This window comes from Kogia breviceps, chromosome 15 (genome assembly GCF_026419965.1).
Source record: "Kogia breviceps isolate mKogBre1 chromosome 15, mKogBre1 haplotype 1, whole genome shotgun sequence".
NCBI lineage: Eukaryota > Metazoa > Chordata > Mammalia > Artiodactyla > Physeteridae > Kogia > Kogia breviceps.
In genome coordinates, this window is record NC_081324.1 from 73,643,540 (window position 1) to 73,662,523 (window position 18,984).

At 42.0% G+C, this 18,984-nt stretch overlaps 1 protein-coding gene across 1 annotated transcript; it reads left to right on the plus strand.

The window, feature by feature from the left end:
• Positions 1 to 1,282: 1,282 nt before the first annotated feature.
• On the plus strand, positions 1,283 to 17,088 carry COQ5 (coenzyme Q5, methyltransferase). The gene is made up of 7 exons (XM_059040577.2): positions 1,283 to 1,511; positions 5,420 to 5,569; positions 8,793 to 9,014; positions 13,636 to 13,742; positions 15,588 to 15,676; positions 16,273 to 16,384; positions 16,467 to 17,088. Exons 1-7 carry the CDS (start codon positions 1,310 to 1,312, stop codon positions 16,566 to 16,568), a joined length of 984 nt encoding a protein of 327 aa, XP_058896560.1. The 5' UTR covers positions 1,283 to 1,309; the 3' UTR covers positions 16,569 to 17,088.
• The last annotated feature ends 1,896 nt before the right edge of the window (positions 17,089 to 18,984 follow it).

Below are 18,984 nucleotides of genomic sequence, written 5' to 3' on the forward strand. Positions count from 1 at the left end.
ATCTCATTTTTAAAATTTCCTTAAATGCCCTCCACCAGTCCTTATCTTGCTTTCCCTTTTCCAGCTTTTCCCCCCCACAAATCATATTGAAATGAGAGAATGGCTACATCATGCATCAAATTAAGTCTAGAAAATCCTAAAGGCCATTCTTATGTATGAATAGATGTGGAAGATACACTAAGATTCCTGGATGATTTTTTATTTCCTTTAACAAAGATGCGAAAACTCTGATTACATGAGTGAATCATTCCTTTCTTTTATCACTCTTAAAAGAGAGGGAAAGAGAGAAATCCCAGTGTAATTCTTCCAAAATAAAGCAGTAGGTGTCCATCTGTCAGACTACATTAAGCCAAGAAGAGATTTTTTCCTCTTCAAAGTAGTTTCTTAGGGTCCTTGGCGCTTTCTCCTTGTGAAACATTTACAGGAAACATACTTTAAAGAAAATTAAAGCAGAAACATACAGAAATCCAAATAAAACTCACCACCTCCATCCTCTTTTGCGCAAGATGCTCTACGTTACCCTTACCATAGAAAAGAATGGGAAAATCTGGGGTTGAAGTAAAGCACTCATTCTGTACCAGTTGGAACTAGAAATGTAGCTTTGTGATAGCAGGAGAGGGAGGCTGAGTGGTGTTTGCTGGTGACTTACTAAATAGATGCCAGAGCTTTCCTTCCCATCTATGAACTTTCTAGGTTCATAAAATGGAAAGACCAACGAACAATCTTTCCTATGTTTATTATTTAGAGTAGTCTAGCATATGTTTCTCAAGACTGGTCTGCCAATCCCTCTCATAGAAATCACCAGAGAAGTTTGGTCAAATAGATTCTCAGTATCCATATCAGATTTACTGATCCCAAATTTCTGGTATTTGGGGCCCGGAAATGTGCACTTTAAGATCAAGCCAAGTGATTCTTTATGTACGCCAAGGATTGCAAGAATTGACCCTGTAATATTAGCCTTTTACAACACTGTACCTCCGTTTGCCCTCTTCTGCACTAGAAAACAAGAGTTACTCAATATCTTGGAAGTTAATACTACAGGTTGGCAAGATGCAGAGATGTGGCCTCTGAGAGGTGATTGGGGGTTCTCCCTAGGGTCCGCTCATTCCTGGTGAATTCTATATTCAATTTGGAGAGAGAGAGAGAAAAGAATTTCGGGTACTCAAAGACTAAATAGCCTCAGAATCCCAGCGATCCTGCAGAACTCCTTAGTATCAGGTTTAGCTAATAATGTCTCTGGCCGGCCGCCGTCAGCCATCTAGTGAGGCAACGCGACATCCTGTCTGGCGGCGGTCACCCGACTGTCAAGATGGCGGCCCCCAGAAGCTGGGTTTTATGGAGCTTCTGCTGCCGTGGGCGGTCGCGGTTGTTGCCGGGCTGCAGGCTTCCCGGGCTTCGTAGCTCCTGGCCCAGGGGCCCGCTGGGTGCGCGGCCCTTGTCCCAAGAGAAGCGGGCAACCGGAACGCACTTCGGGTTTGAGACCGTGTCGGAAGAGGAGAAGGGGGGCAAAGGTGAAAAGGGTGAGAGGGTGGAGGGGGGTGAATCTGACCGTCTGCGATCTAGTTTCTTCTGCCCATACTAAGGGTTGATTTAACGTCCTGTCGGCTCTGATGCATTAACTTCTGCAGTCCTGACCTCCAAGGAGTAGCCCCAGCCTAACCCTGCCAAACTGAGACGCCTCCTCTTTTTAAGTAATTATAACAAAACCCCATCATTTGAGCGTTTATGATGTGCCAGGCAGTGTGCAGACATTGTTTACAATTCTCATTGCAACTTCCCGATGATGAATATTGCTATCCCATGTTACGTATGAGGAAATTGAGGCTTAAAGGTTAAGCAAAAACTTGCCCAGTTTAACATAGCTAGTAAGTGGTGGAACTAATATTCTAACCCAGTTTGGTCCGACTACAGAGCCCACGTTCTTAATCTCTTGCTAAAGGGATAGGCCATCTTTTATACAAAGAAAGAAGGAAACTATTTTCTGTGTGCCTCAGCTTCCAAATTTGCCCGATAGGAATAATAGTAACTTTTTTCATAGAGTTCTTGTGACGATTAGATTACATTAAACACTGAAGAATTTTGAATAATGCCTGGCACTTCATAATTGCTCAGTAAATGTTATATATTGTTGAACAGTTTTTTGTGTTCACCATAAGCATGGGAAAGGAAAAGAACTTTTTTAAAACTCCAACTGTACCATTTGTAATGGGGAAGGTATTATGCGCATATTACAGGTGGATAAGGTGAGACTGTGAGAGGTTCCTTAACTTGGCCTATGGTCACCCAGGAGATAAGAGAAAGAGCCTATAACTGAATTTCCATCCTCTTATAGACTCGTACGTTGTATTACCTCTCACCTGAACCTTAACTAAATATTATACATAGCTCTACTGTAACTCTTTGAATACTGAATTTAAATTAACATTTATTTCACTGTGAATCCCCAGAAAGCTAGGATGGTGGCCCATTCGCGTCTGTATCCTCAGCACCTGATGCACATTGGGAGCTTGATAACTGATTGTGGAGTGAAATAAATGGAGCCCAGTAAAACGACAGCAAACTGATTGAGGCCCTGAAACCTTTTAAAAATATTTTACATTAATTCTCATAAATACAAGCATATGAAGTAGGAACTCTTATCCTGTTTGTATAGATGAATAAACTGCTAAATAAGTGGCATAGCTGGAATTTGAATCCACATGGGTTGCTTCCAAAATAATAATAATGTTTAACCTCTGTATTGTGCTTTACAATGTATAAACAACATTTCACACAATGACGGGGGGAAGAGTTACCCACTAAGCTAAATACGACTTCCAGATTGGGACCCAAGATTGAAGCACAGGCAATCTTCCCTTTGCACGATGATGCAGGACAGTAAAAATGTCCATGCAAGCTGAAATCATGACAATGATCTTAAGGATCAATGGGGGAAATTGCGATTGTTCCAGAACCTATAAAAATTATCAAACATCAAAAACTCTCTTACTGTCAGTTATAAATGTATAAGGAAGTGAAAAAATAGTAAAGTTGATATTTATTTAGCACACTGTCATTTAAAATTAGATTTAATTAATACAATTAGAATTTTTAATTGTTTAAATTTAAAATTTAAAATTAAATTAAAATCTAATAAAAAATTAGAAAGATTAAGAATTAAGTTGTTTTATTCCTTTGTAAAAAATTTACCACGAATAGTTTAAAGTGTTTGCGTCCTTTTTGTCATATAATTTACAGTAGGGAGTGAGCACCTTCTCCATGCCTCAGCAAACGGCCACACTTCTTTCTAAGGTTCAGTCAGCTTCTAACATTTTATCCTTTCACTTTCAGTGTCATGAAATATCTCCAAGAATTCCTTTAATGTGAAATTTTTTGCTGGCATCATTTCCTCTGGGACATCTTCAACCTTTTCATCACAACCACATTCTCATTTACATCCATAAGTTCATTTTCCCAAAGTTCCTCTGGCTGCATATCTAAAACCTCTCGAGGGGCAGCAGTATCAACATTCCCATGGTCATGTTTCTCCTGTAACTCCACTGACGTATTCAAATTTCACTTCCAGCGTTATCACTTTTCATTATTTTGTTGCACTTTCATTTTCATTGGGCAGTTTCCTCTTTCACTTATCTAGTTTTGTAAAATGCCGCAGAGATTTACAGCTGAGGTAAGAAGATAACTACATGCTTTGCTGTCTGCATGTGAACTGAATAACTGATGTATAGTGACCAACCACCGACAAACTGAGAGAAGTGACATTATTGGCTTCTGATCATGATGCATATCTGTTATTTATGTATGATTTGTGGACTGAAGAACTACTAGCAAAATTTGTACTTTATGTAATTAGTCACAGTTAATATACCACTGTATTTGAATGATGTTGCTAGAGGACTGGTATTATTGAACCAAACCACAGTAACTGAAATTCTTGTATATTAGAACCATGTAAAGCAAGAAGGGCTTATACTTACTGGGTTGAGCCTTAGTGTCCCTCTAAGTACCCCCAAAAGATGTTCAAAAGCGAAGAGCAAGCTTATAGGATCCTAGGGTTGAGAATAGACATTCAAGATTGAGTTAAAGGAGGGGGCAGAGAACAGTAATGTTTTGGGTCTAAGCAGCACATTTTATCTGAGGCACTCAACGTGTCTCCCCTTTATTACCTATTTCAGCCTTATGGCAGGCAGGTAGGGGGCTGGCGCTGATATTCCCATCTCATGGGCAGAAATTGAGGTGCAAAGAAGTTAAATGTAGCCTGTACTTTAAAGTGTATTGGATAGTAAATTCCTGAACTCTTCAGCTAGCCCAGAGTCCACATTCTGCCTTAATCCTATGGAGTATCATGAGGACCCTCTACGGTGTGACTTGGCCTGATTCACATCCTGCCATCCATCTGGCCACCAAATTGTACATGAGGTTTTTCTCAGTGATGCTGGCAGAGATGAGCCGAGGTCTTCCCATCCATTTGTCATCTTTTTTTTTTTTTTTTTGTGGTACGCGGGCCTCTCACTGTTGGGGCCTCTCCCGTTGCGGAGCACAGGTTCCGGACGCGCAGGCTCAGTGGCCATGGCTCACGGGCCCAGCCCCTCCGCGGCACGTGGGATCCTCCCGGACCAGGGCACGAACCCACGTCCCCTGCATCGGCAGGCGGACTCTCAACCACTGCGCCACCAGGGAAGCCCCATTTGTCATCTTTCTAATGGATTTTGTTGTCTTTTATTATAATAATATTAGAAACATTCCAACCCCCCTCCCCACCCCTTCCTCTAAGAAACAGAAACTGGGGAATTCCCTGACGGTCCAGTGGTTAGGACACAGTGCTTTCACTGCTGAGGGCACGGGTTCGATCCCTGGTCAGGAAACTAAGATCCTGCAAGCCAAGCCTCGTGGCAAAAAAAAAAAAGAAAAAGAAAAACAGAAACCTATTTAGTAGTTAAGTATGTGCGTGACATTATTACAAGGTAATGGCCCTAGGTAAAGCTAACTAAGATAACAGAAAAGAGGTTGACTTCTTTCTTACATGATGTAATTTAAGCCTTTTTTTTTTTTTCCGGTTCACGGGCCTCTCCCTGTTGTGGCCTCTCCCGTTGCGGAGCACAGGCTCCGGACGCGCAGGCCCAGAGGCCATGGCTCACGGGCCCAGCTGCTCAGCGGCATGTGGGATCCTCCCGGACCGGGGCACGAACCCGTGTCCCCTGCATCGGCAGGCGGACTCTCAACCACTGCGCCACCAGGGAAGCCCAAGCCTTTTTTTAGAAGGGGTAATGTTAAGGTGCAGATTTGGGCATCAAGCATCATGACTTAGCTCCACCTTGCAGACAGTTAATTTCATGGGGGGGGGGGAGCTTTCTCCTCTTTCATTTAGGACTTTTACAGGTTAATCTTATGAATAGTCCAATCATGTTGTATTTCTCTCAAGTCTATCAGGTGTTTGAAAGTGTGGCCAAGAAGTATGATGTGATGAATGATATGATGAGTCTTGGTATTCACCGTGTTTGGAAGGATTTGCTGCTCTGGAAGATGCGCCCGTTTCCAGGTACCCAGCTGCTGGATGTTGCTGGAGGCACAGGTAACATACAGTTCTGTATCCTGGGGTACCACTAAGCTTCTTTTATAAAAATTAGTGTCTCTTGGGACTTCCCTGGCGGTCCAGTGGTTAAGACTCTGCACTTCCGCTGCAGGGGGCACAGGTTAGATCCCTGGTCGGAGAACTGAGATCCCACATGCCTCTCAGTGTGGCCAAAATAAATAAATAAGTAAAAAATAAAAATAAGATAGTTTTAAAAAATTAGTGTCTCTTGTTGGAATGAGTTAGCTCACCTACCATTAGCCTGAAGATAGTAATTGAAAATTAGTACACTTCTCAGAAAGATTTACTCTTTTCTTTTTAACTGAATGTCAGTCAAAAGCACAGAATATCAGCTTTGTGCCTGTTACTTTTCTAAAATTCAGAGGATTACAAAGTAAAACGACCAATTTTTAACTCCAGTGGCATTTCCCCATCTAAACAACTGTTTTACCTTCTGTTTAACCTTTATCCCACTTTCCCTCTTTCTCTGGTGTGGGGAAGGGGGAGAGCTTTTATCATGTTGTGTAAGCTTTCTAGGCAGACTTTTCTGCCTAATCTACTATGATATCAGATATCAAAAGCTCATTTATTTATGCATGGCCTTTTGTTATTTGGTGCACACTAGGCATTTGGAGATAAAAATGTCATAATGTGTAATATAATGTAATAATGTCATAATCTATACTAATAGGATAGTGTATAATAATAAATTACAGTAGAATAATGTCCATGTTTGAAACATGTTTATGTGTGGCTTTGTTGGTGTGGCCCTCTACCCAAAAGGAAGCACAGAGGGCAGTAAGGTGGAGGACAATTTAGCAGAATCTATCAAAATCTAAAATGCTTACAGTCTAGGATCCCACAATTCCAATTCTAGACATCTAGTCTGAAAACAAAAACAAAAACAAAAACTTGCACAGAGAGGTAGCTACAGAAGGGGGTCAGTCAGAGCTGCTTCCATCTCCAGTGTACCCCAGCCAGTAACATGCTGGCAACTGCCCATTTAGAAAATGCAATTGAAAAGTAATCCCATATATTTAAAGAGACATTGAAAACGTAGAGCTACAAATATGCTCACTGCATAATTTTTAGTCATAGTGAAAAGTTAGAAATAACCTATTTCTACCTCAATAAAGAAATGGCTTTAGGGACTTCCCTGGTGGAGCAGTGGTTAAGAATCTGCCTGCCAATGCAGGGGTCACGGGTTCGATCCCTGGTCTGGGAAGATCCCACATGTCACGGAGCAACTAAGCCTGTGCGCCACAACTACTAAGTCTGCGCTCTAGAACCTACAAGCCACAACTGCTGAGCCCGCATGCCACAACTACTGAGCCCACGTGCCACAACTAGTGAAGCCCGCGAGCCTAGAGCCCATGCTCCACAACAAGAGAAGCCACCGCAGTGAGAAGCCCGTGCACTGCAATGAAGAGTAGACACCGCTCGCCCCAACTAAAGAGAAAAGCCCACACACAGCAACGAAGACCCAACACAGCCAAAAAATAAATAAATATATATATATTTTTTAAAAAAGAAATGGTTTTAAATTAAGATACATCAATACTATCAAATATTAGGTAGCTATTTAAAAGAATGAGGAAAGCCTATAAATACCAATGGAATGGTCTCAAGGACATATTAAGTGGAAAGAAAAAGAAAAGTTGTATACAATGCATATAATATGATCCCCATTTATGTCTCTAAGTTGTTTTATATGAGTACATATATTTGTATTTAAATATATAGGAAAGTGACTAGAGAATACCTAATTGGATAGAGAGAATGGAAAAACTTAAGGATATATTTCTTACAGAAAAAAAACAAAGACAAGGAAACCGCATTATAAAAAGGGAAATGTGATCCGGAAAGCACTGGCTTTGCCCGAACAGTATTTACCTGGTCACAATAATGTACACACTTGATTTTCAGCTTTTAGACTCAAACCATCAACAAAGCACAGAAGACATAGCTATAGAACAAATAAAATGTTATCAGGCTTGACAGAATAAAAAAATATATATGATGGAACGCTGAAGGGAGTCAAGAGATACTGTCTGTAGTTGGTGGAATAAGAAATAAAATACTGGGGTGGAGGGATAAATTTGGAATTGGGATTAACAAATGTATACTACTATATATGAAATAAACAACAAGGACCTACTGTATAGCACAAGGAACTGTATTCAATATCTTATAATAACCTATAATGGAAAAGAATCTGAAAAAGAAAAAAATGTATATGTATGTAAAACTGAACCACTTTGCTGTACACCTGAAACATTGTAAATCAACTATACTTCAATAAAAAATTAAAATTAAAAAAAATTGATTAGTTTATTACTGTAGGTTACAAAGGTATCTGTGAGGAATTATGAAACGTGATAAAATATATTGGGAGGATAAAAGCAAGCAGAGATGAGGGTGAGTAAAGAAGTAGCTGGTGAGTAAAGAAGTAGCTGTAACCAACGGAATAAACAGTTAAAGGAGTTGGGAAGGATGGTCTGTGGGGAACTGAACTGGGAGTAGGAAGTGGTGTGGCAGGGGACTGTTGCTTGTGACTGTACCTTCATGTTACTGCCATAAAAATTAGAAAAAGACTAGAAGGCTGCACACTAAGCTCTTAACACTTGTTATGTCTGGAGAGTGTGGACAGAGAATGCAACTTTCTTGTTTTATTCTACATGTTTAGGTATTGAGTCTTATAGTAAGAATGTGTCCATGCATTACATATGCAATTTTTAAAAGTTTTTTTAAAATTAATTAATTTATTTATTTTTGGCTGCTTTGGGTCTTCATTGCTGCGCGCGGGTTTTCTCTAGTTGCGGCAGGTGGGGGCTACTCTTCATTGCAGTGTGCGGGCTTCTCACTGCAGTGGCTTCTCTTGTGGAGCACGGGCTCCAGTAGTTGTGGCACGTGGCCTCAGTAGCTGTGGCACATGGGCTTAGTTGCTCCGCGGCATGTGGGATCATCCTGGAGCAGGGCTTGAACATGTGTCCCCTGCATTGGCAGGCAGATTCTTAACCGCTGAGCCACCAGGGAAGTCCAGGTTTTTTTTTAAAGAATCTTAGACGTTAAAAATTTGCTGTTAAAAAAAAAAAGTTACTGGGCTTTTTCATTTTCATACGCTCCTCAACCCCTGTACCTTTGTTGTTCCTTTTGGGTTTAAGAAATGCTGGGGTTTTGTTTTTGTTTGTGTTCGATCTTTCCTCCTGTTGGCTTCCCACAGGTGACATTGCATTCCGGTTCCTTAATTATGTTCAGGCGCAGCATCAGAGAAAGGAGAAGAGGCAATTAAGGGCCCAACAAAATTTATCCTGGGAAGAAATTGCCAAAAAGTACCAGAATGAAGAGGATTCTTTGGGCGGTTCTCATGTCATGGTCTGCGACATCAACAAGGAGATGCTAAAGATTGGAAAACAGAAAGCCCGTGCTCAAGGATACAAAGCTGGTAAGTCCTGCAGAAAGTGGACCCAGAGGAGATGTTTATATGTTTATAAAATAAGATGGAATATGTACAGTGCTGAAGTGCTTTCTTTTCCAGGTTTCAAAAACGTACAGATAGGTAGGAGTGGAAGATAATTTGTGTGGCTGCATCCAATATGTGTGCTGTTATGTACATTATTTCAGCAACCCAGGGAATTAGATTATCAGCCACATGTGACAGGGGAGATAACCCAAACCCAAAGAAGTTAAGTATCTGCTTCAGCTAACACAATTTAAATGGCAGATCCGGAATGGGGGCTGACTCTTTGGATCTCAGTTCTTGGACACTGAGACAAGTTTGGCTTTTAATTCCCAGCAGCTCCGCAGTGACCCCCATGCCCTGTTCTTGAGCTATTTCATCCCCCTCCCAAAACTAAGCTCTGCTTCAGCTTTCAAACCAGGGCTCCTGGGGCCTGGACATTTCCCACGTGGGGCTCTTTTTACAGGCAGTCTTTGCTCCAGAGCACCTCCACCCCACCCCCACCATTGGGTGGGCTGAGACTTTCTCAGATCTTCATCCAGGTCTAATGGCTTTGTTTTTGGGGAGGGTGTGTGTGTGTGTGTGTGTGTGTGTGTGTGTGTGTGTGATTTATCTATTTATTTTTTAAATACATCTTTATTGGAGTATAATTGCTTCACAATACTGTGTTAATTTCTGTTGTACAACAGTGAATCAGCCATATACACACATACATCCCCATATTCCCTCTTGCGTCTCCCTCCCATCCTCCCTATCCCACCCCTCTAAGTAATTACAAAGCACCGAGCTGACCTCCCTGTGCTATGCTGCTGCTTCCCACTAGCTAGCTCTCTTACATTTGGTTGTGTATATGTATGTCGATGCTACTCTCACTTCGCCCTTCACCTGGTGTGTCCTCAAGTCCATTCTCTATGTCTGCGTCTTTATTCCTGCCCTGCCACTAGGTTCATCAGTACCATTTTTTTAAATTCCAAATATATGCGTTAGTATACGGCATTTGTTTTTCTCTTTCTGACTTACTTCACTCTGCGTGACAGACTCTAGGTCCATCCACCTCACTGCAAATAACTCAATTTCGTTTCTTTTTATGGCTGAGTAATATTCCATTGTAGGTCTAACGGCTTTTCCCACACAGCCTTGCTTCCTCTCCTTTTTATTTTTCCCAGGTGTCTCCTCTCACCCCCCTGCCCCCCAAAAAGAAAAAAAAAACCTTTTGCCCTCCTACCTCTATTTCATCGTGGGTTTCTCAGAGGGGCCAACTGATGCAGTTGAAGAATCAACCGTAAATGATACTCCTCAAATTTCCCTAGCACAGTACTCTCAACGGCCGATGGGAGAATGCCTGGGTATCTCCAGGAACCTGCTGCAGCCTCCAAACAGACAGTTTCTGCTGTAACTTAAAGATATACATTTTGCACTTGGCTTTCTGTTTGTTTTCATATTTTGAAATACTTTTGCCCCCAGTTTTTTTCCCCAGTAGAAGTACTGATCTGGCAGCTGCAGCATGTTTATCCAGCTCTTCAGAGCCCCTGCACTGCCCTCTTCCACACTGGCCGAGCACTGCAGGTAGCCTCCGTGAGAGGCAGCGGTGCACAGCAAAGGAAGCCAAGTCCCTTGGGTCCATATCAGCACTTCTCCCCTCCCCCACCCCCACCATGAGTGGCTATGGTTATTTTAGCTCAATTCTGTTTCCTCCTCCTCCTCCCACCCGCAGAATGAGCTGCCTAGACGAACTACAGCCCACTTGGCCCCCCAAATGAAGGGCTCTTTTGTTAACCATCAACACTGATCAGAAGGCTGACAATCACTAGTGTTTCTAGACAAAGGCACCGTGTTCTTACTCCTACTGAGAAACGTGTTTCCCTTCTCTCTGGTGCTTAGCCACGAAGAGTGGAGAACAAAGATGGAAATGATGGGTAATGTTCCACCTCTGGAATCATCTCTTCCATAGCACAGCTTGCCCTTCAGGCTCTCCTAACGGCCAAGAAATCCACCTGCGTAGGAATCATTACATGCTGCATAGTATGGTTTTATCTTTCCTCCTTGCTTTATCAATCTCCAATAATAATGCCTTTGCAAAAAATATGCCAAAAAATTTGAAACTAAGTAGGAAGATCCTAGAGATGATTTAATAGTTAAAAAAAATAATGTGTAAAGGCATTTTTGTGTGTAGTACTATTATGTGCTTTACTTACATGTAGCAGTTCCTCCCAAAATGGAAGCCTGGAGGGCAGGAACCTTAAAAAGATTATCTGATGGGTTATAAAAGTGATGTATTTGGGAAAATTTTGGATATGAGAAATCAAAAATTTGAAAGGTATTAAGAAGTAAATATTAACCAGAGTTTCAGCATCCAGAGATGACCCTCAGTATACTTCCTTCCTAGCTTTTTCCTAATCATTTTCTTTTTATAAAATTGAGAACATCTTATGTATATAATTTAGTATCCTGCTTCATTTAATTCAGCATTGTATCATGCGATTTTCCCATGTTATTAAAAACTCCTGGGAATTCCCTGGCGGTCCAGTGATTAGGACTCCACGCTCTAACTGCTGAGGCCTCAGGTTCGATCCATGGTCAAGGAACTAATATCCCACAAGCCACATGGTGCAGCCAAAAAAAAAAAAAAAATTTCCTTAAAATCATTTTTTGTGATATTCCCTCATATGGATGTTTTATGATTTGCATAACCAATTTACGTAACTAGTTGATCTTTCATTTTTTTCTGATGTTTTTGCATGTAGCACAATGTTGTGACATCCTTATTTGTAAATTTTTGCATGCATCATTATTTTCTTTTTACTGACTATATATTTGGACAAGTGTTTAGGCTCTCTAGATCTCAATTACCTTATCTATAAAATGGAGAAAATAATAACCCTTCTCACAATAGGAGGTACTATCCCATAACTATTAAAAACAAAGGCTCTGGAATAAAACTTCCTGAGTTCTAATCCATCTGTGTGACCTTAGGCAAGCTACTTCAGTCTTTCTGATACTCAATTTTGTTCACCTGAAACATGAAGATGATAGTACAGCTGTCTCAGAGTCGGTATGAGGATGTGAGAAGATAATGTATGTAAAGTGATAACACAGACCCTGCCATCATGGGCTTAGTAAGCAGTAGCTTTGATGATGATGTCATTAATGTCCTCCTCCTAAAATTCAAATAGCTGGATCAAAGGATATACTTATTACTAAGGCTCTTGTTAAATACTGCTGGCATGCTTTCCAGGAGGGTTATTTCCATTTACCTTCCCCTATAGTGCCTTCCTTCTATATCATACTTTTTTTTTTTAAGTTCCATTGAGACACCGAACGTGACAGTGCTTTTATTTAATTAATTTATTTATTTAAGGAAGCCAAGTGTTTTATTTTATTTGAAATGTATGTATTTATTTATTTATTTATGGCTGCATCAGGTCTTTGTTGCTGCGCACGGGCTTTCTCTAGTTGTGGCAAGCATCGGCTACTCTTCATTGCAGTGCACGGGCTTCTCATTGCGGTTGCTTCTCTTGTTGCGGAACACGGGCTCCAGGCGCACGGGCTTCAATAGCTGTGGCACGCAGGCTTCAGTAGTTGTGGCTCACGGGCTCTAGAGCACAGGCTCAGTAGTTGTGGTGCACAGACTTAATGGCTCTGTGGCATGTGGGATCTTCCCAGACCAGGGCTCGAACTTTGTCCCCTGCATTGGCAGGAGAATTCTTAACCACTACACCACCAGGGAAGTCCCTATATCAATTTTATGTCTGATTCACTCAAGTTGAATAATATTAAAGCCAAATCAGGCTCCTCAGAGGACATAACTACCCTAATAGGGAGCTCCCTTGGGTGTTTTCTGAATTCATGACCAGACTTGCAGTCAAGACAATCTGCTTCTCTATGACTCCAGTAGAACCAATATAATTATACTAAATTATGTACTTAGAATACTTCCAATGACTGTCTGAAGTAGGTACTATTATTGACTCCATTTTACAGATGAGGAAACAAAGTAGTTTATTAAAGATTATATAGCTAATAAGTGGGGAAGCTGGAATTAGAACACAGGCCACCCCAGGACCTGGGCTCTTAACCACAGTGCTTTACACAAAACACCTAGTTGGATAAAAATTGCTTAAGGGTAAGGCATAACTAAGTAACCAGTGTCTACTCTGAGAACCTTAGGGGGACTTCCTGCTAAATTTCAAGGGCATGAGCTTCACATTCTCAGGACTGGAGGACACCGTGAAGACGGTGGCCAAGAATCCACTGGAGAAGGCAGGTGTGTATTTTCTGACACCACTTCAGATACCACACGTGTGATGTTTGCCCAGCACCAAACAGCTCTCCAGTTCTCCAACGCCAACCAGCTGTCCAACAATTCAGTTCAGTTCTGACACAAATTACCCAGAGTTAGTGTCAGATTCCACAGGTTTAAGAATTGCCACAGGACTGCCCCCACTTCACAAGCCAGCCTCAAACAGGATGTCCACGGTACCCACAGTTCTGTCTGGCCTACTGCAAATTCAGGGTTTCCCACAACCCTCTCCTCAAGTTTGACAGTTCACTGAGTGCAGAGGAGACAGCTGTCCAGACTGAGGCCAGAACTGCTTTTCTCTTTCAGGACTTGCTTGGGTATTGGGAGACGCTGAAGAACTGCCCTTTGATGATGACAAGTTTGATGTTTACACCATTGCCTTTGGGATCCGGAATGTCACACACATTGATCGGGTAATGAATGGCTGCATCCGCTTGCATGACTCAGGATACTAGTTCTCCTGGAGTGGCTCCATGGTGAATGAGGAAAGGCAGAGATTCTTCTCTGGGCTGAGCTCCTGAGTTGAATGTTTCAGGCTTAGAGATCTTAATCCTTTAAATTGCCAATTTTCCTGCCCACAAAATTGAAAAAAAACCACAGAGCAGATCCCCACAGAAGGCTTTGTTGCTTGGGTTGATATTTACATCTTTAAAAAAAAAAATCAATATTTATTTATTTGGCCGCATCAGGTCTTAGTTGCGGCGGCAGGCTTCTCTCTAGTTGTGGCGCGCGGGCTCCAGAGTGCGTGGTCTTAGTTGCCCTGTGGCATGTAGGATCTTAGTTCCCCAACCAGGGATCAAACCCACGTCCCCTGCATTGGAAGGCGGATTCTTAACCACTGGACCACCAGAGAAATCCCGGTATTTACATTTTTGAGACTGTCAGTCTTGCTCTCTCATTTCATCTGCTTCCTCTCGCTTGTGAAGCCACCTGACTCTGACACTACAGATCAGAGGGATTTCCAAGGCTGACAGAGAAAAAGGCACTCAAACCCTATTTTGGCAGAAGGTAGCTAGATTCATGGCTCCTCTGTAGGAAGAAGGGAATGTTCAGCTCTTAATCTGATGCAGCTCTTCTTAATTTCTGCTTGAACATTCTGGCCAAACATTTGAAGATGGTAAGCAAGGCACCCAGTTTCATTTCTGTAATGTGGACTCCAGTTGCCTAGTTGCCTGCTTTGGGTGGGACATCCTTTATGGTGTACTTTAGCTTCGTTTTTATGACCTGTCCTGTGTCTGTAGCCAGTTTACTATTCCTTTTAAATTAAAAAAATAATAATAAATTTTAGTAGATTCAAAGTTCAGGGCTTCCCTGGTGGCGCAGTGGTTGAGAGTCCACCTGCCGATGCAGGGGACATGGGTTCGTGCCCCCGTCCGGGAGGATCCCACATGCCGCGGAGCGGCTGGGCCCGTGAGTGAGCCATGGCCGCTGAGCCTGTGCGTCCGAAGCCTGTGCTCCGCAACGGGAGAGGCCACAGCAGTGAGAGGACCGCGTACCGCAAAAACAAACAAACAAACAAAAGTTCAAAAGGCACAAACGGGTATATAAGTAAAAGTCTTCACCTTGTGTCCCAACTGCCTCCTCCCCTTGCAGTCACCAATTTCTTAACGTAGCTTTGCAAAGATGTCTTGTGCATATTAAGTATATTTATTTTCTTTCTTTTTTATACAAATATTAGCATATGAAACATTTTGCCCATTGCTTTTTTTTCCCTTAAAAATATACCTGCAGACTTTTCCATGTCAGCACATAAAGAACACTGGCTCTTCCTTTTTTTAATAGCTGCACAGATTCCCTTTGTATGTATATTCCATAATTTAGCCAGTCTCTCATTAATGGTTAAGATGCTTCTAATCTTGTGCTGTTCAAATCGTGCCATAATGAGTAACCCATGTCGTTTCCACAATAGAAACATGTCTGTAAGATAGATTCCTTGAAGTAAAATTGCTGGATCAAAAAGGAATATCCATTGTGATTTTGAGAAGTAATTCAAACATTGCCGCCTGTGGGGGGGGTGTACCAATCTGAGTCAGTTTAGATTATTCCAAGTAACCTTCTCTAGTCACAGGCAGCAGAATGCCTAAAAAATTTAGGAGACTGTGGGTTATTTCTGCTGTTACCGCTTCCCAGCTGAGAGTGAATGCGGGATCTGGGGGAAATAACTTTTATAATGCCCATAGAAGCTGACGCCGCCTCAGCCTCCCAGAGTTGAATGAGGGCTGCTGACGAGTGTGTTCTGTTGTTCCTGTCTTGCTCAGGCGCTCCAGGAAGCCCATCGGGTCCTGAAGCCAGGAGGACGGTTTCTCTGTCTGGAGTTCAGCCAAGTAAACAATCCGCTCGTATCCAGGTTGGTATTGTTAACAGGGCTTGATTTTCATCATCTAGCCAAGGGTTTCCCATCCCAAAGTGGACAGAAAATAGCCAGTAAGCTATAAGCATGAACCTCATAGTTCAGTGTCCCAGAGTCCCTGAGGGACAGTGCCACCTCTGAGGTCAGCCAGTTCTGAATGACAACACCTAGGCCAGAAGGGTCTCAAACCAGTAACCAGAGACTCAAGTGGGCCCACATATGTATTTTGTTTGACTCATGGTATTTTAAAAATTGACTTAGATGTCCATATTTTAAAATCAGGAAATTTTACATAAAAATCTAGATTTCCAGCTTCACTTGAGAAATCAGATATATGGCAACCCTGGTTAAATTCCCACGTGGCAATAGTCAGAGCTGAGTAGTAACTGCTCCTTCTTCACTTTTCTGGTACTTCCTAACTGTGCCTGTCACCACACCCTCACTGCTCCCTATGGCTCTTGCACCTGGCCCACTTCACTTATTTCAGGTACTTGCTTGACCCTTATAGGCATTTGAATTTATAATCCCAGGCTTAGACCTTCTTGCTTATTAATGGTCATGTTCTAATCTTAATCTTTTGCCTTTTTGTTTAGGCTCTATGATGTATATAGCTTCCAGGTCATTCCTGTCCTGGGAGAGGTCATTGCAGGAGATTGGAAGTCCTATCAATACCTTGTAGAAAGTATCCGACAGTTCCCATCTCAGGTACAAAACTTCTATAGCTTACAACAAAGGCCCTACAGTTGAAATCCAGGCGATTTTTGCTGTATCCTTCTTTGTGTTTTAGGAGGAGTTCAAGGAGATGATAGAAGATGCAGGTTTTCAGAAGGTGACTTATGAAAATCTAACATCAGGCATTGTAGCCATTCATTCTGGCTTCAAACTGTAACTCCTTTGAGATCCTGGAGTGTGAACCAGTCACATCCTGTCAAAAGGCTGGAGCCGAAGGATAACGTGGTTAGTGAGACCAGCACAACATCTCCTCTTAAGGCTGTGCGCCTTGGACTCATATTCTGATGTGACCAGTCTCAAAGTGAAAGAAACAAGCTTCTGTCACTTTATTGCAGCTTTCATTTGGGGCTGCTTCAGGCCTTCTCCCAGAGGTATTTGGTCTGTACTTTTTGCTTAACTCCTACTAATTTTTCTTGGCTCTGTAATATGTGGTTAAGGAAAACCAGCACTAAAACTCAGTTTCGAAGTGTATTTGTGGCTTCTCTGCCAGTGCTGCCTTCCAGAGGGATGATGAATCATTAGAACCCATGATGATTTGAACCAGAAAACTTCCTAGCTGTACCCAAGTCCATCTTTCAGCCTAGGACTAAGTCTGGGGCCAAAAGCCAAGGCCCAAATTAGAGGGCTAAGGATCACAACTAGAATTGTGCACTGAAACACTAAATGAGTTTACAGTTTTCATGGGTTTTGTCATTTTTTTCTTGAGGGAGGTGAAATACACTTTCATCATTATTCATTCAGTCCTCTTCTACCAAAAGCCACTATTGTGTCCTCAGTGCCTGTCATGAAGGAAACTTGACAAATCCTTGTTGAAAGAATAAATGTACCTGGGCTTCCCTGGTGGCGCAGTGGTTGAGAATCCGCCTGCCGATGCAGGGGATACGGGTTCGTGCCCTGGTCCGGGAATATCCTACGTGCCTTGGAGCGGCTGGGCCCGTGAGCCATGGCCACTGAGCCTGCGCGTCCGGAGCCTGTGCTCCACAACGGAAGAGGCCACAACAGTGAGAGGCCAGCATACTGCAAAAAAAAAAAAAAAAAAAAAAAAAAAAAGAATAAATGTACCTGATTTCACATCTTACAAAGAGAGCCTCTTTGTCAGGATACGTTTGAAGTCAGGGTCTTATAGCCAAAAAAAAAAAAAGTTTGATAACTATTTGTCTAGCCAAACCCCCTCCAGTACTCAGCAGAGCTGGACAGAGCTCTTGTCTCCTTAATACAGTCCACTCTTCGATGTTAAAATGAGATCATAAATATTTTCAGTGCGGATGAAATGTAAGGGTTTTTTTTTGGGGGGGTGGGGGAGGGTTGGTAAGAAATTGCAGAATCAACCTGTGAGTTGGCTGGCAGTTGAACTGCAGAGACCTTAGTTCAAGGCTATTTGAAAAGTCTTCAGATATGCTGCCTCTCGCTGCAGCACAGAAGGGGTCATTTACCCTTTCACGTGAGTCACGACCTTCACTCACAAGATTGTGCCCTTGTCACTGAAAAGCTTCCAGATACAGCACTCTATATACACCTGTCTCAAAGAACAGTACCTAAGAACGATTGATAAAATGCTAAACCTTAGAAAAACTTTGTTTTCAGCCAGCTGGCACCTTTGAAATTAACAAGGAGCAGGCACTAAAAAAAACTTCATAGGTCATCAACCCAGTCCTCTCTCAGTTGCAATGTGATTCTCATATCTGAATCAAGAAGGTTAAAAGCTGTCACTTCCTGGTGATAGATATGGGCCTGATCAAATTAGAACTCCCATTGTCCAGCTGTTTGTGGCCTGAAAGCAGCTGGAGACTGGGAAGTAGAGCTAAAATCGACAAGATTGATGCAGCTTTGAAAGCCAAACACCTGTTGGGCTTCAAAAAAATAGAGCCAGCTCACAAAAGAGGAAAAGGAGGTAGAAAAAAGATGTATTACAGGAACATTCTCAGTCTGTTCATATAAATACAAACCTAAACCACTGCAATTACAGTCCTGTTCCACAGTACCTCCTCCTCCTTTCCTGCAGAAAGCAGGTGAAAAACTTCTCCCATTTTAATTGCCATAATAGTAAAACAATTTTTTGCCCCTCTACCCTGAAACTTTCCCAGTCCTAACATTGATCAACTTCACTAGAACTTTTAAGACCCCAAGTTCTGGTAAAGAAAAACAACCTCCCACAGATGTTACAGACTTAATACTGCTCTTAAGATGGAATCATCAATCAATTCAGATCTATCACCCCCTCTGTGTATCATTAGCCTGGCTGCTCAGACACCCTAATTGTATCTCATAGATCCAAGGTCTAAAACAAAAAGGCTTACTTCATGTAAACACTGAAAACAAAGGGGAACTTAAAAGCCAGGACCTTCCTTGCAGCTTCCCAGGATGGGCGTGGGTTGTTTCAGCCTCTGGAATATTTCCTATCTACAAAAGCCAAGTCTGCCATATTCGCTATTATTCATAGAAAAGATTTGTCTTCCTAAAATTGATAGCAGGAAACCTTTAATGAAATTTACTTATCCAGTTTTAATTGGGTCTTTTAATGAAAGCTTCAATTCACATGTGAACACAGCTAGTTAAAGCACAGCACAGCAGGC

Coding starts and splice junctions, on each gene's coding strand:
- COQ5 (XM_059040577.2), top strand. CDS start 1,310: ATGGCGGCCCCCAGAAGCTGGGTTTTATGGAGCTTCTGCTGCCGTGGG. Junction 1,512..5,419: donor AGAGGAGAAGGGGGGCAAAG/GTGAAAAGGGTG, acceptor ATTTCTCTCAAG/TCTATCAGGTGTTTGAAAGT. Junction 15,677..16,272: donor AACAATCCGCTCGTATCCAG/GTTGGTATTGTT, acceptor CTTTTTGTTTAG/GCTCTATGATGTATATAGCT.